Raw genomic sequence first — 21,964 nt, 5'->3', positions numbered from 1 at the left:
TGAAAACAGATGATTATTTGGAAATCAGAATTTGAAGAAACTTGTAAGTGTAATTGACGAAGAGTGGATTTGGCTGTTAAGAATTGGCAAAAAAGGTTCCCAATTGTCCAGCTTTACATGCACAGATTATGTTGTCGATTTTACAAGATTTTTCCTTAAAGTGTAAAATGTCAGTAATTTTTGCGGGACAATGTGTGCATTTACATGCATTTAATATTTTATTTGTGATTAAACATAATAAAATTAGAACTGTATTAATAAATCTAATTTTCTTTATTTTTATCTTAAAAGTCACACCTCATCCTATATGCAAGATCGTCTTATATGTGAGTAAGTACGGTATATAACTTAATAATCTGATTTTGGGCTGCCAGTAAAAAAAATTAAATTAAATATACTTCTTACCACATTTATTTTCATCGCTATTATCACCACAGTTATCTGTATAATCACACACATTTTCTTTACTTATGCAGACTTTATTATCACAAAGAAAAAAGTTATTTTGTTCACAATATCTTGAAGGTGCTGTAAAGAAAACACACACAAATTTTTAAAAATTAAATTTCAAAAATTAACATAATTAATTAATTAATTAATTAAAAAAATACCAGGTTGTTCACAGTTAGTAAATGAGATATCATCAACTGCAGCATATTCTTTAGAATCATCACTTCTTCTAGCCACAAAACTGAGCTATAATGAATATAAGAATCATAAATGTATATTCTAAATTTCCTATTATAAAATAGTATATGTTATTTTATATAGCATCATATTGAAAAAATATAAGTTATTAGTAATAGAGTTAAATCTGTTGCTTAAATCTTTCAAAATAATTTATAATCAATTTTCTATAATTCTTAATCCTATCATCAATAACTTGATAAATTTGACAATGAATTTGAGACTTTTTTAAATAAAAAATATCATAATATTATAATATCTTGAATAAATAATCCTGAAAAATTAATAAAATTCTAATATAATAATATCTAATATCATATTTGTTAGGATCAAATTCAATGTTCAAGTTCCTTTAAGTTTAAATAGTAGACTGTATAGTACATTCTATTTGTGATGTTCTGTTTGAGATCACCTGATGATGGGCGTTGATTGAAAATGTCTGAAGACATTGGTATATATATATATATATTCACACCTTAATTTTCCATAAAATCTTTTAATAACATATACCAATGTCTTTAGACATTTTCAATCAATGCCCATCATCAGGTGATTATATATACCATGCTGGGGTAAAATAATAGCTGGTTAAATGCCATAATAGGTGATAATATAGGCTATGGGCATAGGAGTCATTCCCAGTCAGTGACATGAGTAACTGTGAGTGATTATATTGATAACTAAATATGTCTGGAAGAAAGAATTTCTTGGGTCCACTGGCAACGCAACACATCCACATAGTAAGCGAGAACTGCAGGTTCAAGTCCTGCTCTGGATTAATTCTTATCTTCCAGAATATTCTTAATTAATTAGTGAATATCATAATTCATTAAAACAAGAAATAACTACTGGCTACTGCATTAAACAGTTTAACACTGATAGACAGTAGTTATTTCTTGTTTTAACGGATAATATTTTGGCATGGTGATCTAATCATTTTTATATGTCATGGAAATTGCAAAAAAGTATTTTTTCAAAAATCATAATTATTAAATTTAATAAGCGATGGTACTGTACCTAAATCCAAATTACTTAATAGTTAATCATTAATAATAGCACTTAATTAGTCCAATTAGTTAGAAAACAAATGACGGACAATCTATTAAGTTTAACATATTTAGATTTCTACAGCTATGGTGAGAAACCTTTTAAAATCTACAACAACCCTGTCGCCTCCTTTGAGATATACTAGTGATGCGACAAAAGAGGTATTTGACATTGACTGGTATTGGCACCATGGGGATTTGACAGTCCGCATGTATGCACGCTCTGCAACTGTCTTCGATTCCATCCATTAGCCACATGTAGGGAGCTATTTGACTAATGCATTGTTTTAAGATTTAAAAAGTAAAGAATATTTTATGTTATTTTTATGTACGTTTCTTTAAAAAGCTATATTTAATTATAATTTTCTTTAAAAGTATATTCATACAATTGAAGAATATTTTGTATCAGGTATGAACCGGTACATCCACCACACATTTTAGTTCACTAAGTAAGTTTTTATTATTTTATTTTTAATTGTAGACCTTATATCATGGCTAGCGATTCGGAATGTAATTGTGATATTAAAAATGCAATTAGAGAAGTCTACGGTTTTTACTGGCTTATTGAATAAACGATACGAATGGACCCTAGACCATCACTGATGCGCAATTGACTGATTGCCCCTGGATGTCGGCTTCTTTGAGAAACAGCTTCCCTATCATCAAATGTCATGGCATGCCACTGATATCAATAACATATCAATATACGTTATTTATTAACATTCAGAAGAATAGTTACTGATAATATATTAGTAATTATTCTTCTGTATTTTTTATTTAATAACTAGCTTACCCATCGTGCATTGCTGCGATCTCAGAAGAAACGAAATTCAAGTAAACTCGTTATGATAAAATTTAATTTACATTTTATCATTTTTATTAAAACTTATTATTATTATTCATTTTCATTCGGAAAACATTTCAAAGGGTCGTTTCAATTCTATTTATTTATTGGAGTGTTTGTGGAAACATGATATTTTTTGTTTTTCCGTCTGGTGCGTACACGAATAAATCGGAAGGTTTTTCGACGCGTGAGCCGGCCACATACAGTTGTCCATGCGAGAAGCACGGATTCTCCAAATTTAGCCCACATACTCGCTGCGATTGTCAGAAGTGCGATATTCCCCATTTTTATATATATTTTTAAATCCTTTATAATTTTAATTATTTAATTGCTCCTTCCTCTCTTCCTTGGCATGTTGTGAAATTTCTGATAGTTGGATAATAAACCGTTTTATTGTAATTTGTCTTTTTAAATTATTTTGAGTCGATATTAAAATTTGGAAAAGGGGGGATACCTAGATCGGTAAAATACGCGAATTTCTTCCTACAACTTCGGTTGTTGTTCGGGGTACAGTTAAGGTTTTAACGAAGTTCGAGCGAATACATAATTAGCAAAAAAAAGTTGAAATAAAGTGATTAAACAAAAATTATTACAAATATCATAAATAACAGTTCACAAATGCATATATAGAGATATTTTTTGAAGGGGGAAATGGTCTTCACAATTTGAAATCGATCGAACACACAGTATAAACGCACGCCATCTATCGCAGGATAAATGTACTATGCCAGAAACCTTCGCGGGAGTGTATTAAAAAACTTCCCAAAGCTTCATGGCAATCGGATAAACGGTGTGGTAATGCATGAAGGACAGACAGACAGACATACATTCATTTTTATATATATAGATTAGAAATTTTAATATTAAAAATTAACAAGTTAGTTCATTTCTTTTCTTTGTTGTAATTCAAAAATATATATATTTATTTAGATCATCTACTGTTTAATTGTTTTGATATACAAATACTATTTTATGATGAACTTTTACGGAGTGCTATGAGACAATTATTAAGTATTATCTAGCATGCATTTAGAGAAGTCTACGGTTTTCACTGGCTTATTGAATAAACGATAAGAATGGACCCTAGACCATCACTGACACGCAATTGACTGATTGCCCCTGGATGTTAGCTTCTTACAGAAACACAGCTTCCCTATCATTAAATGTCACGGCATGCCACTGATATCAATAACATATATCCCTACTTAGGAGTTTTTATAACCTATAATGGTTAATAAACTAAATTATTTCACTTTGCACACCTTAATTCTAAGAATTTTGATCCTTGATTTATTATCAACAATTTGTTAATAGGATTAATAACTAAATGAAAAATAAAAAAATTACCGTAAATGGACGATACACTCGTCCAATAAAAGCAATTCCTTTATACCAGGTCAATCTTTTTGTTCTGGAATTTACCCACATTTTCATTTTTGTTCTATTGTTTAAGTTTAAATATACATCCATCTTTTCTATAATAAAAAAAATTTTAACACATTAAGTAATAAGTAATAAAAATGATTAAAATATAACCATACAATCACAAAAAAAGAGACAATACAGAAAATAATTAATCTGATGAATTATTATATTTAAAATAATACATATCTTATTTAAATTATATTTGAGTTTTTAAATTTTCAGATTCTGAGACATTAATATGTCTAGTTACCAGGTATTATTTTTCTAAAAATTTATATTAAATATTTAAAGATTTTCTCTTTGTATAGATCAGTGTTTCTCAATGGGGCAATGTGGGTGGTTTTCCATATTGGGGTGGAATTAGTAACAATTTATATTTTGCGGGCAAAAAACAATTTTATGGGTGATGTAGAAAACATTATATTAAGAATAATAATTAGATATTTTATTCATTATATCGTACAATAATTAAACAAATAACATTATACTAGTGGCTAGTCTGTTCAATGCAATACAAACTTGGCTCTCGGCATCGGAATTTTGAAGCTTGCAGCGGGGATTCACAGCAAATAATGCTTAATTTTAATTTTGTTAATTATATCAAAATCTAATACGTATTCTGAGTAAATAAATGTTTATTTGATAATTATATACTTTGTAAAAAAAACTAATAAACCCAACAAAGTTGTTTTTGAAGTGAAGGGGGCGACGATTCATTAGTAGTTGAGAAACACTGGCATAGATGCTAATTGCTCTAATATATAAAACTCAAAAATTTAACATAAAATTTGGCATGCATTTTTTCTCTTGAAATATACACGTTCAAATTACTTTTGTTTTGAATATGTATTTATTATATACCATTTCTTTTGTTTATTTTAAATTTATTTTGACATTTCAGATTACTATGTTCATTAGCAAATAAATTTTACAATACAGTAGAGTCTCAAAAACTCGGCACTCGATAACCCGGCAGTCCGGATAACTCAGCCACATCCTGGCAGGGCAAAAAATTCCTTAGTTAATTAATTTTCATTATAGACAGCTTTATGCCTCATAAAGTATTTTTCTGAGGTCTGTCTTATCAGGTAAATTATTGTACACAGTGTATTCATTAATATTCATTTTCATGTAGTAAAGGCTGTATGCCTTCATAAAAGATGTACTTTTCCTTTGTTTAAGGGTATTTGGGCAGTTTATTCTCTGTTGTATTCTCAAGTAAACAATACATACAAGTACAGTACAGTATTTTCTGAGGAAACACTCATACTTATTTTTTTTAACCCCATTCCCGATAACCCGGCATTTTCACAAACTCGGCCACCCTTCGGTCCACATTAGGCCGAGCTTTCGAGACTCTACTGTATAAACAAAACTCATAAATAATTTGAAATTCTTCAAATATAAAAGCAAATTTCTTAAGGAATTTTGCTAACTATAATGTATGTAAATTTAACAATTATTAATAAATTAATTGATCATTCATTATTTACTTTTTCCATAAAAGTTGTACCAAAATTCTAGTGAACAATAGGATGATGACTGTTGTATTTTAGGACCAAATAATTCTGTTTTTATATTATCACTTTGAATACTCTGATTGTAACGAGCCAACATATAATATCCTAAAAAAGAAACGAATAAAATATTAAATCATAGAATTAAATAAAAAGTGAAATTAATTCAGTAAAAAAATTTAATTTTAATATAATAATATGTCAATGTAATAATTAAATTATTAGTGATAAAACTAGAATAATCTGGTTTGAATTATCATTTCATATTACTTAAAAATTCAATAATTATTAGTACAGATTAAAAATACAGAATTTGAAATATTCATAATCATAAATTAAAATCCAGCAATGAGTTAGTTGCTTAACTTTCATGGCAATATTTAATGCCACTATCTGTTATGATATTTTATTTTAAAAAACTTTATATAAAGTCAAACATTATTTTCATACAGATGACGTATCCCAAGGATTATCTTGATTCGAAGCTATAGAGACTTACATAAAAGGTCGGCGTTCTGATCATTTTTTTAACTTTGTGGTAAATTTTCTAATAATCTATTTATGATGTCTTAAGAAGATTTTTTTATTTCTTCAAACTAATTGATTGTTACTTCTGAATTGGTCTGTGAAATAGGAAAAAAAACGACTAGAAAAATTATATATTTTTATNTTGGAAAAGGGGTAGGCATTACATGCCATTTCTTGATAAATTTAATAATTATGATTACATTAATACTTAATAATTAATTTAGAAGATTCTGGAAAAAAGAATCAGCCCAGAACAGAACTCAAACCTGCAACTCTCGCATGCCATGTAGATGCAGTTGCCAATTACATTGCCCAGACTTCCGTCTGATCTTCACTTCCACAACTGTTAATTTAGATACAACCATTCTGATTACTCATGGCAACTGACTGGGGACAACCAAGTTCCATGGAAAGAGTTATAGGCCAGGGATGCTGATGTATTCTCCAGTCAGTGTTATGAATAACCAGTGTGGTTGTATCCAAATTAACAGTTCTGGAAGTGAAGATTAGACAAAAGTCTGAATATCATAATTAGAAAAGTATCACATGGCATGCAGAGCTACAGATTCAAGTCCTGCTATGGGCTAATTCTTTTCTTCCAGAACAACCATTCAATATTAGTTATACTTAATTCACTAACACCTTATTTGCCAAGAAAAACATATTTATGTTAAGTAAAGACAGCTGTTAAAGCTGTGTTAATTAAAACTTTTGCTGTATATTAAAAGAGACTGCCGCAATTAATTTCGCACGTTAATCGAATCCTGCATTAAGCAAAACAACATTAAGCAAGGGATACCTGTGGTAGTATTATTATGTCCCAATGTAATTCTGCAATCATTGGCATTAATCTAAAATTGTGTTAATAGATATTTATATTTGTAAAAATAATCACAGCAATTGCATAAGTCAGTATTTTGGTTAAATAACTGAATTAATGAATAAATAATATAAATATGTCCTATGTCCACCAAAGTAGACATTTCAAATCTTTTTTCTACTTTTTTCACTGCAAAACTTTTTATCATCTCTGTTGTGTCTAATTTTGCAACTCTTGCGCTTCAATTGAAATTTAACATAGATAATTTAAACATAAAATTAACTGGCACATTAAATTTCATAAATAATTTTTAATTTACTAAAAAAATCTATCTGTTGTTGCCAGTGTCACTAGCCTAGGGCCTGATCTGAACCTTCTTACATCATGGTCCCTTAAGCATTACTTAACCAAACTTCACAGTTATGCCTTGATGATCATACAAATTTTGATTCTTCTAATCATATACAGTAGAGTCCCGTACAATGCACAAATAAAGCAAGCAACACCAGTGGAGTACCGTGGATGTCAGCCGCCCGGGGCGGAGGAAAATTTCGGTCCCCTTTATTTAGGTATTTCAATTTAAAAGACCAAAATTCAGTTTTGTCACAGAACAAGCAATGAAAAATTCGGTGGTAGTGCAGCAATTTGTTTAAAATAGTTCTATTGGATATTAGTGGTGCATATGAATGCGAATGAATTGTACAAGCAAAAAAAAGAAAAAAGAGAAATGAAAAGAAAAAAAAGGTCAACAGGTTTCGCAGGAACTCCTCAGATGAAAAAGTTACTATCTCACCTGGCGAGCCGATTCCTGGACTGTCCGGTCGATAGCACTATTGTAGGCGTGATGCAAGTATAGATTAGGATGTTTCAAAATTTTATAAGGTGATATTATTTATTGTGAAATTTTGCCGTCCCCTAAAAAGTGCCGCCCAAGGCGGACCGCCCCTGCCGCCCCCCCTACGGTACGCCACTGAGCAACACCCTCAAATTTTGTCGATCAGAGGTATACATTTTTTTCAACTTATAGGCCAAGGTTTAAACTTTCATAAATCATGTGATAATGCAGGTTTCAATAACGCAATTTCCTATAATAAGTAACAAATCCCTTGTGTTGTACGGGACTCTACTGTAATCTTTTCTTAAATTTATTCATATCTCCTGCATACAATATTAATTCTTTAAATAGAAATAGCAAGATATTTTAGAAGATTGCTATTTAAATATTTAAATTAAAAGGATAAAGAGAAATTTTTCTGAGGTTTGCTACAGAAAAATGTTTTAGGTAATAAAGATGGAGTCTAACCTAAAAGTATAAATGATGATTGAAGATAAAGATATAGATTCCCTAAAAATGCTCCAATTATTCTTTAATACAATTAAAAAATAACTTTTTATTAGCATCAAATTATTAACATAATAATTTTCTGAATTAATTAATTAATAATGACACAATATATTATACATACCGCTTCCGTCACTGTTTGTATGATCATGAACTGCACCAGAGTCACCTTCATTTTTTCGTCTTTTCCAACAGTATCCGGAGTTGGGGCATTGTGTATACCAACCACATTGTCCATTTTCAAAATCACATGCTCCACAGTCTTCTTCATCTTTACCAGTTGTACAATCTTTAATAAAATTGCAGACTTTTTCCATTAAAACTGTTTCTTTGTTACCGCAATCGAATAATTTTGGCCCGTCATCTAAATGAAATAACAAATAAAATAACATAAATACTTGATTCATCTATAAATGTTCAACATAAATGTATTAATTATGTAAATTACCTGAACAAGTGCCATCAGTGACTTCAAAATCATCAATAGCAGCAAATGAATATTGGTCTTGTCCAACAACTCCAACAACATAAATCTATTAAAATAAAATAAAATTATATATTTTTATTGAAATTATATTTTACATAGTATAAAAAGCTTTTATTGCTAAATATCGTTTTGTAAATAAAATTCATTTAAGAAAATTATTCAATTTTTAAATCTATTTTAAAAATTAGTACATTATAATTTAATTAATATGCCCTGCATGTTATAAATGTTTAAATGATTTTCTGTATAATTTGTTCTTTTTATAGGCCTTCCTATTAGATAAGAATTTCAATATAAAACGCTCCAATATTTTTTTTATGATTTGAAAGAAAAAGATCTGGAAAAAAAACATTCAATTTATGTTCTTTTTCTACACTTTTCCCCCTTAAAACACATGTTAATGAATAAACAATAGGCTTTCCAATTAGCGCAGACTGATCAACATATATTGATCTTTTTTTTTACTTATAGTATTAATCAATGTTTCATGCTCCAATATTTATGAAGACTTGATTGTGCTTTCAAATAAAGGACATAAGCAAAAACATTACACCAAGCTATATCTTGCTTTGTTATGTATCAATTAAACACAAATGCACGAGAGTACTGGCAATTGGAAGTGAGTTATTCAATGGTAAAGTTACCATGTATCCCCAACCCCTGTTCTCATGGGCCAAATCCTACCTTGGTTCCTATAAAAGATAGCAGCATAGTTTATTACAAAGTTGTAGAGCATTTCGAGATCAGTCTCCAAATGATTTTTTTTTCTGTTAAAATACTCAGCGGGAAAGTGTCTGGACATCATAAAAATGGATGGGAGAAACTATGTGAAGCTTCTCTGTACGATCTCACATACTCAAGGCAGACAACTGTGTAAAGAAAGCAGACTCTGGAGACACATGGTTTAGTTTGTTTTAAAATAAAAGCATTTCCCATTAACAATGCTATAGTTTTCAAACCAATAAACTTGTTACCTAACATCACATTTATTTCAAACTTCTTTTTAATTTCATTGCATTTCTTTCTTTGCATATGCAATATGAAATTAAAGAAAAGTTTGAAAAAAATTCAATAAAATAAGTACTACAGATTAGATAATATTTGAATTGTTGAATAAATTCAAATGTAAAATAATATAACATTATTATTAATCTAGATGCCAGTGTATCTCAGAGCATGCAGTGAATACAGTACTTTTTCTGTATCCCTAATCATAGAATTGTTAATTGAATAAAATGTTAATTACATAAATTTAAATAACTAACATTAAAGCATGCAGTATAAAATCAATTGTTTAATTACACAATAAGCATTTTCAGACATAAAATCACAATCAAAGTTAAATACTTATTCAATAATAATATATATAAACAATTAACTAAAAATATAAACAATTTTGAAGACATGTTTATATTCATTACTACAGAATTAATAGTTAATTTTTGTGTCTTAATAGCGAAGTTGAGGCCGAAGTTTTAAACGCAAAATCATGTATGTTGGACGTTCAGCGCCGCCCTAGAAGTTTGACAATGGTGTTTGGAATGTCGAATATGATTCCATTGACTATCCAAACACCATTGTCAGACTTCTAGGCTTACAGGAAAGCGGCGCTGAACGTCCGACACGTTTTCGTGTTTAAAACTTTGGCCTCAACCTTGCTAATATCATGTCTGAAGAAGCTTCTCAAGTAAAATCTTTTATTTAAAAAAAGTGTGAGGGCCAGGATTTAAGAAGGCCGAGATTCGAATAGTTATATTCATTTTGTTCATTCAATTTACCGTTTTGTTTCAAAACCAAACCGATTTTTTTAAGTTAGGGTTAACACAAAAAGAGAAAAACAACCGACAAATTTTCTCATAAAAATTGCTCATAAAATTCTGTTCCCACGGGGATACTTCCTTGCAGGGGATGAGTTAACTGTTGTGTCATAATTTTGTCATTTCGCCCACCATTGGTCAACGAAAATCATCACCTATGACGTACATGGGGAAATCTCGAAAAGAGAGCCCCCATATAAAAGACAAGTGTGATGATGACACAACTGGGGGAAAAAGTTATTTTCTATACTGTGTGTGTGTGTATTACCTGCCTCTCGTCGCCACCGTCTTCAATAGACTTTACAATCCGGACTTTGATTATGACTTGAACTTGGACTTTGAACTTTGGACTACATTACAAACCCAGGAGAACAAGAACCTACATCCATGTTATAACTAGAGGTATTTATTTTACTCACAATGATATGTAAGCTCTCTCCCGTATATTCCAAGCTCGCGGTTAGGGTCGCGACTAATTTATATTTTGCCCGCTACTTTATGAACTATACGGACTGAAACCCCCAAGAGGGATTTGTACCCTCGACTCTTCCAATAATTAACTATGTAAAAATGTATACTAATAAACAGGTATTTTGTTAATGAACTTGGATTGGTGTGCGTTTCTTCCGACATTATCCACTCCATACTGAACCCGAAGTCCTCAATGAGATCGCTCGTGATAATTCCCCATCAAATTAACCGCGTATCTATCCACGACGGAAATGATAGATTGGTGTCAGATACTGATGTGAAATAAAGATCTAGCAATCCTTAACGTTAAAACCCTTCCGCTCAAAAGAACCCATCCTTTAGACAAGCAAGACCAGACCTCAAGGTCTTGAGTCGAGTAAGAGGTAGGAGAGTCAAGAACTCGTAAACATCCTACCCCCGATTAGTCTCACAAAAGCATTTATTGTGAATGTCAAATTTAAAATCAGTTAATTGTGTAAAATAAATCAATTTAACAGAAAATAATATTTGTAATTGGAATCATATTCAAAATTATTATAAAAAATGCTAAATTCAAGAATCAAATACAAATTTTATTCAAAATCATTTTTGTTCTCTTAAAAACGAAAACGTTTCCGAATAAAATTTATTTTTGATTTCTGAATTTAGCATTTTTCTAGTAATTTTAAATCAATTTAATTGATTAAAATAAACGTAGCAATAAATACAATAAATAGTGAACAGTTATGTAATTATTTTAACCTTAATATTTACAATAAATTTATTTTATTTTTTCATTCATAAATATAATAATTTAAAAAAAATACAAACCCAAAATTCTTTCTTAACTGAATCATCATCTGATTCAGGTTCAATTAGTACTTTGGCAAACTTCCATGTTTCATTGGTAGATTGTTTAAACATTTCAACTTGACTTGCATCTGAATAATTATTACTTCTAAACACTCTAATTTCAGCTCCATTTGGAAATCCGTCTTTGATAAAATACCAAAACTTAAAACAAACTGAAGTGGTTGTAAACAGACGTTCCGACATAAGTATAGCTCTCTCTCTCTCCTGATGTGGAAATCGAGGATCGAGTATAAGATAATGTCCTATAAAATATTAATAGTTACAAAAATATTCATATTAAAAATAATTGACGAATGTATATGTTTTTATTTTCAGCTTAGTAAATATTACATTAAATTTATATCTGATCAAAAGTCTGGACATCAAAAAAGTGGATGGGAATATATGCTTATTTTCTTCTTTGTTTAAGTAAAATTAAATGTCCAGAAAACTTCAAAATCTGGCAAGATAATTTTATATACTAAATGTCTTTACAGGCATCTTCATGTTAATTGTCTAATAATCTACAGAAAAGTTTAAATCTATATTTAATCCATAATGATACATGTTAACCAGGGCCATGCTTATATATGAAAGAGAGAGGCAATTGCCTAAGAAGTCAAATTGGAAGGGATACTAAAAGGCATCATAATGCTTAGAAATATAAGTACTTGTACATTGATGCTGTTCTTAGGCTTTGCTCAGGCACCAAAATTATTCAAAATGTTCCTAATGTTAACCTTTTTATACATTAATTATATCTATATTTATAAATGTATTTCCACACTGTAGATGACAATTTCTTGTCATTAGCATAAATATATTCACTTTTTATAACTTTTTAATAAAAATTTGGTTTGAAAAAGGCTGAAAACATTTATTAAATAAACTTCTCTTGTTAGACTTAGAAGTTGTTGATATCAATACTTTTGACTTTATTTAATAAACATATAATACGAAACTTATGATAAAATTATTTATATGAGAAGAATAATTAATATTTTATTGTGAATTTTATAAATATTAAAAAATGAGGTATATATTTTGATTTTCAAGTATATTTCTATATATGATGTTATGACCCTAAAGACACACATGAGTTGGCAGTCTGGCTCATGTAACTACACCCCTCAACCATTTCACTGTTGGTCTAATGTGTGGTGAAGGTCTCTAAAGTTTGATATCAATTAAGTTTCAACCACTGAATCACCTCAGAAGTTGCCTTGTTAGTAGCTTTCAAGCCCCCTATTAGAGAATATATTTTTCATTTGTGAAAAAAAAAAAAAAACAGTTTTGTGCAGTCTTATCTCTTTTTCTCTAACTTTATAAAACATTTATCTCNTATATTAAATTTAGTAATTAAATAATTTAGAATATTCTGGAAGAAAAGATGATCTGGACCAAAATTTGCAAACCCATAATTTCTGCTTACTGTAATTTATTTTGTTCTAATTATTAAATTTAACACAAGACGTAACCAATTCTTATCTTTAGTTTCAAATTATATAGTATGTGTATATTAAGTAGACAAAATGCAGCATGATAACAAATTATTTGATTAGTAATGAGATTCATCTTGGTTTGTTATGAGTTTATGTATTGATACATCGATAATAGCAAAAATTGTTTAAAAATGAGCTAAAATAGAACAAAATATTGTAGAATAAATTTTTAAAACTCATTTTCAAAATCACGTGTGTAAACAGTAGTCCCATACAACACGCAAATAAAGCAAGCAACACCACAACATCCTCAAATTTTGTCGATCAGAGGTATACATTTTTTTCAACTTATAGGCCAAGGTTTAAACTTTCATAAATCATGTGATAATGCAGGTTTCAATAACGCAATTTCCTATAATAAGTAACAAATCCCTTGTGTTGTACGGGACTCTACTGTAATCTTTTCTTAAATTTATTCATATCTCCTGCATACAATATTAATTCTTTAAATAGAAATAGCAAGATATTTTAGAAGATTGCTATTTAAATATTTAAATTAAAAGGATAAAGAGAAATTTTTCTGAGGTTTGCTACAGAAAAATGTTTTAGGTAATAAAGATGGAGTCTAACCTAAAAGTATAAATGATGATTGAAGATAAAGATATAGATTCCCTAAAAATGCTCCAATTATTCTTTAATACAATTAAAAAATAACTTTTTATTAGCATCAAATTATTAACATAATAATTTTCTGAATTAATTAATTAATAATGACACAATATATTATACATACCGCTTCCGTCACTGTTTGTATGATCATGAACTGCACCAGAGTCACCTTCATTTTTTCGTCTTTTCCAACAGTATCCGGAGTTGGGGCATTGTGTATACCAACCACATTGTCCATTTTCAAAATCACATGCTCCACAGTCTTCTTCATCTTTACCAGTTGTACAATCTTTAATAAAATTGCAGACTTTTTCCATTAAAACTGTTTCTTTGTTACCGCAATCGAATAATTTTGGCCCGTCATCTAAATGAAATAACAAATAAAATAACATAAATACTTGATTCATCTATAAATGTTCAACATAAATGTATTAATTATGTAAATTACCTGAACAAGTGCCATCAGTGACTTCAAAATCATCAATAGCAGCAAATGAATATTGGTCTTGTCCAACAACTCCAACAACNTGAATCATCATCTGATTCAGGTTCAATTAGTACTTTGGCAAACTTCCATGTTTCATTGGTAGATTGTTTAAACATTTCAACTTGACTTGCATCTGAATAATTATTACTTCTAAACACTCTAATTTCAGCTCCATTTGGAAATCCGTCTTTGATAAAATACCAAAACTTAAAACAAACTGAAGTGGTTGTAAACAGACGTTCCGACATAAGTATAGCTCTCTCTCTCTCCTGATGTGGAAATCGAGGATCGAGTATGAGATAATGTCCTATAAAATATTAATAGTTACAAAAATATTCATATTAAAAATAATTGACGAATGTATATGTTTTTATTTTCAGCTTAGTAAATATTACATTAAATTTATATCTGATCAAAAGTCTGGACATCAAAAAAGTGGATGGGAATATATGCTTATTTTCTTCTTTGTTTAAGTAAAATTAAATGTCCAGAAAACTTCAAAATCTGGCAAGATAATTTTATATACTAAATGTCTTTACAGGCATCTTCATGTTAATTGTCTAATAATCTACAGAAAAGTTTAAATCTATATTTAATCCATAATGATACATGTTAACCAGGGCCATGCTTATATATGAAAGAGAGAGGCAATTGCCTAAGAAGTCAAATTGGAAGGGATACTAAAAGGCATCATAATGCTTAGAAATATAAGTACTTGTACATTGATGCCTGCATGTTATAAATGTTTAAATGATTTTCTGTATAATTTGTTCTTTTTATAGGCCTTCCTATTAGATAAGAATTTCAATATAAAACGCTCCAATATTTTTTTTATGATTTGAAAGAAAAAGATCTGGAAAAAAAACATTCAATTTATGTTCTTTTTCTACACTTTTCCCCCTTAAAACACATGTTAATGAATAAACAATAGGCTTTCCAATTAGCGCAGACTGATCAACATATATTGATCTTTTTTTTTACTTATAGTATTAATCAATGTTTCATGCTCCAATATTTATGAAGACTTGATTGTGCTTTCAAATAAAGGACATAAGCAAAAACATTACACCAAGCTATATCTTGCTTTGTTATGTATCAATTAAACACAAATGCACGAGAGTACTGGCAATTGGAAGTGAGTTATTCAATGGTAAAGTTACCATGTATCCCCAACCCCTGTTCTCATGGGCCAAATCCTACCTTGGTTCCTATAAAAGATAGCAGCATAGTTTATTACAAAGTTGTAGAGCATTTCGAGATCAGTCTCCAAATGATTTTTTTTTCTGTTAAAATACTCAGCGGGAAAGTGTCTGGACATCATAAAAATGGATGGGAGAAACTATGTGAAGCTTCTCTGTACGATCTCACATACTCAAGGCAGACAACTGTGTAAAGAAAGCAGACTCTGGAGACACATGGTTTAGTTTGTTTTAAAATAAAAGCATTTCCCATTAACAATGCTATAGTTTTCAAACCAATAAACTTGTTACCTAACATCACATTTATTTCAAACTTCTTTTTAATTTCATTGCATTTCTTTCTTTGCATATGCAATATGAAATTAAAGAAAAGTTTGAAAAAAATTCAATAAAATAAGTACTACAGATTAGATAATATTTGAATTGTTGAATAAATTCAAATGTAAAATAATATAACATTATTATTAATCTAGATGCCAGTGTATCTCAGAGCATGCAGTGAATACAGTACTTTTTCTGTATCCCTAATCATAGAATTGTTAATTGAATAAAATGTTAATTACATAAATTTAAATAACTAACATTAAAGCATGCAGTATAAAATCAATTGTTTAATTACACAATAAGCATTTTCAGACATAAAATCACAATCAAAGTTAAATACTTATTCAATAATAATATATATAAACAATTAACTAAAAATATAAACAATTTTGAAGACATGTTTATATTCATTACTACAGAATTAATAGTTAATTTTTGTGTCTTAATAGCGAAGTTGAGGCCGAAGTTTTAAACGCAAAATCATGTATGTTGGACGTTCAGCGCCGCCCTAGAAGTTTGACAATGGTGTTTGGAATGTCGAATATGATTCCATTGACTATCCAAACACCATTGTCAGACTTCTAGGCTTACAGGAAAGCGGCGCTGAACGTCCGACACGTTTTCGTGTTTAAAACTTTGGCCTCAACCTTGCTAATATCATGTCTGAAGAAGCTTCTCAAGTAAAATCTTTTATTTAAAAAAAGTGTGAGGGCCAGGATTTAAGAAGGCCGAGATTCGAATAGTTATATTCATTTTGTTCATTCAATTTACCGTTTTGTTTCAAAACCAAACCGATTTTTTTAAGTTAGGGTTAACACAAAAAGAGAAAAACAACCGACAAATTTTCTCATAAAAATTGCTCATAAAATTCTGTTCCCACGGGGATACTTCCTTGCAGGGGATGAGTTAACTGTTGTGTCATAATTTTGTCATTTCGCCCACCATTGGTCAACGAAAATCATCACCTATGACGTACATGGGGAAATCTCGAAAAGAGAGCCCCCATATAAAAGACAAGTGTGATGATGACACAACTGGGGGAAAAAGTTATTTTCTATACTGTGTGTGTGTGTATTACCTGCCTCTCGTCGCCACCGTCTTCAATAGACTTTACAATCCGGACTTTGATTATGACTTGAACTTGGACTTTGAACTTTGGACTACATTACAAACCCAGGAGAACAAGAACCTACATCCATGTTATAACTAGAGGTATTTATTTTACTCACAATGATATGTAAGCTCTCTCCCGTATATTCCAAGCTCGCGGTTAGGGTCGCGACTAATTTATATTTTGCCCGCTACTTTATGAACTATACGGACTGAAACCCCCAAGAGGGATTTGTACCCTCGACTCTTCCAATAATTAACTATGTAAAAATGTATACTAATAAACAGGTATTTTGTTAATGAACTTGGATTGGTGTGCGTTTCTTCCGACATTATCCACTCCATACTGAACCCGAAGTCCTCAATGAGATCGCTCGTGATAATTCCCCATCAAATTAACCGCGTATCTATCCACGACGGAAATGATAGATTGGTGTCAGATACTGATGTGAAATAAAGATCTAGCAATCCTTAACGTTAAAACCCTTCCGCTCAAAAGAACCCATCCTTTAGACAAGCAAGACCAGACCTCAAGGTCTTGAGTCGAGTAAGAGGTAGGAGAGTCAAGAACTCGTAAACATCCTACCCCCGATTAGTCTCACAAAAGCATTTATTGTGAATGTCAAATTTAAAATCAGTTAATTGTGTAAAATAAATCAATTTAACAGAAAATAATATTTGTAATTGGAATCATATTCAAAATTATTATAAAAAATGCTAAATTCAAGAATCAAATACAAATTTTATTCAAAATCATTTTTGTTCTCTTAAAAACGAAAACGTTTCCGAATAAAATTTATTTTTGATTTCTGAATTTAGCATTTTTCTAGTAATTTTAAATCAATTTAATTGATTAAAATAAACGTAGCAATAAATACAATAAATAGTGAACAGTTATGTAATTATTTTAACCTTAATATTTACAATAAATTTATTTTATTTTTTCATTCATAAATATAATAATTTAAAAAAAATACAAACCCAAAATTCTTTCTTAACTGAATCATCATCTGATTCAGGTTCAATTAGTACTTTGGCAAACTTCCATGTTTCATTGGTAGATTGTTTAAACATTTCAACTTGACTTGCATCTGAATAATTATTACTTCTAAACACTCTAATTTCAGCTCCATTTGGAAATCCGTCTTTGATAAAATACCAAAACTTAAAACAAACTGAAGTGGTTGTAAACAGACGTTCCGACATAAGTATAGCTCTCTCTCTCTCCTGATGTGGAAATCGAGGATCGAGTATAAGATAATGTCCTATAAAATATTAATAGTTACAAAAATATTCATATTAAAAATAATTGACGAATGTATATGTTTTTATTTTCAGCTTAGTAAATATTACATTAAATTTATATCTGATCAAAAGTCTGGACATCAAAAAAGTGGATGGGAATATATGCTTATTTTCTTCTTTGTTTAAGTAAAATTAAATGTCCNCCGAGAGTGCCGTTGCCAAAAATGACAATTAAAATATTTTGTTAAAATTATATATATTTACTGGTAATCTTGGAAAGAATCTTGACTGGCATCTATAGCTACTGAAATTGGACCAATGATTGCTACAGCTTGTTTCAAGGCTTCTTCGTCATATTTATGAACATCCACGAAATTGGTACAAGTAGCACCCACAGACGAACGTTTAAATCTGCATTCCTTCTCCTGAAGGAAATTAAAAGAAATTACACACAATTCTCTTTTTAGGAACTGCATATGTTCCTGAAATGTTCGTGTAAAAGTATTGAAACGTGCAAGAATTATTTTTGCACCAATTATGTACGCTGATGCAATTATTTCGCGGCCAGATGGCCGAGCGGTCAAGGTGGCAGCCTACCGCTCTGGGGGACCCGGGCTCGAATCCAAACGGGTCGAAAAATCCCCAGGAATTTTTCGGGGGGTGGTCCGTTCGGATATGTCAGGCCCCGTCCCTCGCCACCGGCAGCCCCATTATGGGCCTGACCGAACCCATAATGGGCTTGCAAAAAGAGGCCATCTTAGTGCTCACAGGGCGGAAAGAGTTAATTTTTTTAAAAAATGCAATTATTTCATGATACACTTTACGAGTTAACCGAAATATATTTTATGCAATACCTTACTACATTGTGTAAGAAACATTAAAACACCAATTAAGCTGTGTTTTTCGATTATAATCTCCGGAATTTTTATTCTAATTTTACAATATGTTTATTAATTTCTGATATATTCTAATATTTGCCATGATAAATGTTAATCACGTAATCCGTGTCATAATTGATAAATCATTTAGGTCTACTCTAATAACAAAATAAAGCCCATTCTCATAAATTATGATATCTTTTAGTAAAGTTATCCGATAATATTATAATCCTTTCGAAAGCTTTTAAAATCTCTCGAATAATTTGACAATTTCGTGTGTCATTTCACAAGTATTTTTTACATTTTGAAATCTTGAACTATTTGTTGTAAATTTTGCAATATTTCTACAATCCTTCGCTCACATAAACAACAAGAGTTGCAAAATAAAATAAAGATTAAAAATGACAATTTATTTAAACGTGTCAAACCGTGTAAAAACAAAAGTACTGTATCTGTAATAATATGAAAAAATAAGGTTAGTATAGCATAATTATGAAAAGATTCTCACCGTAGATTCGTACGGATAAGAATCTTCCGTGTCGATGCCTTTATTTGCCATTACATAGATAAATGCCTGATCCATCAGTCCTCCATAGCAACCTTCATTACCTTTATAATAAACAATAATTAAAGATTATTCTCTTTTGTATTTTAATATAAAATATCGTACTTGATGCTTTTGTTTGAAAAATGCAAGATTAGAGTACTGTATAGCAAATCCCGAGGCTTAATACACTTTGCCTTCAGTATTTTATTGTGAATTTTATAAATATTAAAAAATGAGGTATATATTTTGATTTTCAAGTATATTTCTATATATGATGTTATGACCCTAAAGACACACATGAGTTGGCAGTCTGGCTCATGTAACTACACCCCTCAACCATTTCACTGTTGGTCTAATGTGTGGTGAAGGTCTCTAAAGTTTGATATCAATTAAGTTTCAACCACTGAATCACCTCAGAAGTTGCCTTGTTAGTAGCTTTCAAGCCCCCTATTAGAGAATATATTTTTCATTTGTGAAAAAAAAAAAAAAACAGTTTTGTGCAGTCTTATCTCTTTTTCTCTAACTTTATAAAACATTTATCTCATGATATTTTTGTGATTATCTTGCATGACCTCTATCCTTACAGCTTACTGAATCAACTTTGAACTTCAATTTACAAATCAAACAATATTAAAAAAATAGCTAATAGTGAATCACAACTTGGCAACACTAAAAAGATATAAAAAATTATATTTTCATACCATTGTTTAATGTTATTAAAGTTTATGTTCTCTTTATGTATGTATATAATTCGTCTCTGTAATCCAAAAAATTTGGTAGACGGACTCACAGCAAAATGTTTTGCTGTGAGTCCGTCTACCGAATTTTTTGGATTACAGAGATGAATTATATACATAGTAACATACAGCAGTCCAGTTATATAATTCTCTTTAGCTTCTTTTAATGTGTTACTAATATACTTTCTTGTTTCTTCTTTAAATATTTTCTAGTTTTCTTTTGCACATTTATGAATATATATTGTTACTTATTTTCTTCTATTGGATTAAACTAGTATTTAGCCCTAATTTGACTATGTTCCAGTATCACATCATATCATTTCCAATTAAACCATTTATTGCACTTATTACTCATTTGTTTGCTGCATGGAGGACCTCATCATAGATAAACAAATTAATAAAGATTATTTTATATTATTATTGAAGGAAGAGTTGATATGATCATTTGGGTAGTGTCCTGATCCGCATATACAGGTAGCCGTTCTGTGTATTATACCTCCAATTTTTAATGTCATTATTAAGTTTGGATCTGTAAATGAGATATGATAGTCTATGAAACATTTAAAGATTATTAAAGAGATTATATGATGTTTTTATGGTACATTTTAATTCAAAGAAAACATTTCTATATTTTATTTTAAAACAATTTGAAATTTTTAATTAAACCTTCTTTGCCAATAGTATGATCGGAATTAGGTCCAAATGCAGTTTCTGCTACATGTCGAAGCCAGTCCAAATTATCATCCAACATGCTCACATACTGGACTCCTATTAAAATAATTTAAATTTAGTTTATGTTACATTAGATAAAATAAAAGACTTCAAACCATTTGAGCAAAAACATTCTATTATTTTCATAGATAAATTTTAAATGAAATATTTATTTCAAACCTCTTCTTAACTATTAATATAAAAAAATAAATTTACTCACCTGTCACATTATGATTTCTTTTTATATTGCTTGATAATTTTGAATTTATATCACTAACAATATTTTGCCATAAACATAAATCATCCTCAAAATCACAGTCACCTATAATTTAAGAAACAAATTTAAAAAAATAATAAGTTGTTTCTTTGAAAATATAAACAATTTTTCTTAATTTTAATTAATGTATACAATTCTACCATTTAAAAATAAAATCTGAAATCTGTTTTTAATGGAGAAAATTTTTTCATTAAATTAAAAAACTTGAACATTTCATTTTTTAAGATTTTTTTTCTTCATTAGTTAAGTGTCATTTGAAACATAAGATGTTTATTTCATTATAAAAATATATCTAATATGTTCTTATTCATTTTGCGTAAGAATATAAGCTTATGTAATGAAGTGAATATTTAATGTTCTAATATAATAAAAGTAGTTTTTACTTTCTTAGCTTTTCATTAATTCTAAAGTAAAGATATTTTAAATAATTTAAGCGTTAAAACTGTAAAAAATACTTAAAATTCATTCTTTGAAATCATTTTATTATTATTGGAGATAACATTAAAGTTTAAAATTAAAATAT

At 29.5% G+C, this 21,964-nt stretch overlaps 2 protein-coding genes across 2 annotated transcripts in view; both read right to left on the bottom strand.

The window, feature by feature from the left end:
* LOC111618205 (MAM and LDL-receptor class A domain-containing protein 2-like) overlaps positions 1-21,482 on the bottom strand; it is a 167,187-nt gene extending 145,705 nt beyond the window's left edge. Inside the window, exons 1-13 of the mRNA XM_023359688.1 lie at positions 21,385-21,482; positions 21,120-21,221; positions 18,028-18,311; positions 14,562-14,720; positions 14,375-14,465; positions 14,051-14,290; positions 11,795-12,084; positions 8,658-8,742; positions 8,334-8,573; positions 5,496-5,627; positions 3,925-4,052; positions 612-696; positions 399-528 (exon numbers count right to left, since the gene is read on the bottom strand). Of these exons, the coding sequence (XP_023215456.1) occupies positions 399-528; positions 612-696; positions 3,925-4,052; positions 5,496-5,627; positions 8,334-8,573; positions 8,658-8,742; positions 11,795-12,084; positions 14,051-14,290; positions 14,375-14,465; positions 14,562-14,720; positions 18,028-18,311; positions 21,120-21,204 (1,949 nt within the window). The 5' untranslated portion in view covers positions 21,205-21,221; positions 21,385-21,482. The remainder of the gene's footprint in view (positions 1-398; positions 529-611; positions 697-3,924; positions 4,053-5,495; positions 5,628-8,333; positions 8,574-8,657; positions 8,743-11,794; positions 12,085-14,050; positions 14,291-14,374; positions 14,466-14,561; positions 14,721-18,027; positions 18,312-21,119; positions 21,222-21,384) is intronic.
* On the bottom strand, positions 18,535-19,833 carry LOC111618213 (cathepsin L-like). The gene is made up of 2 exons (XM_023359694.1): positions 19,678-19,833; positions 18,535-18,716 (listed from the first exon to the last, which is right to left on the bottom strand). Exons 1-2 carry the CDS (start codon positions 19,750-19,752, stop codon positions 18,552-18,554), a joined length of 240 nt encoding a protein of 79 aa, XP_023215462.1. The 5' UTR covers positions 19,753-19,833; the 3' UTR covers positions 18,535-18,551.
* Positions 21,483-21,964: the final 482 nt, after the last annotated feature.

Source organism: Centruroides sculpturatus, unplaced genomic scaffold, assembly GCF_000671375.1.
Source record: "Centruroides sculpturatus isolate CEXI.00-Female unplaced genomic scaffold, Cexi_2.0 scaffold124, whole genome shotgun sequence".
NCBI classification, from domain to species: domain Eukaryota; kingdom Metazoa; phylum Arthropoda; class Arachnida; order Scorpiones; family Buthidae; genus Centruroides; species Centruroides sculpturatus.
Note: the sequence above shows the minus strand (reverse complement) of the source record. Positions and strands in the feature narration are given on the sequence as shown.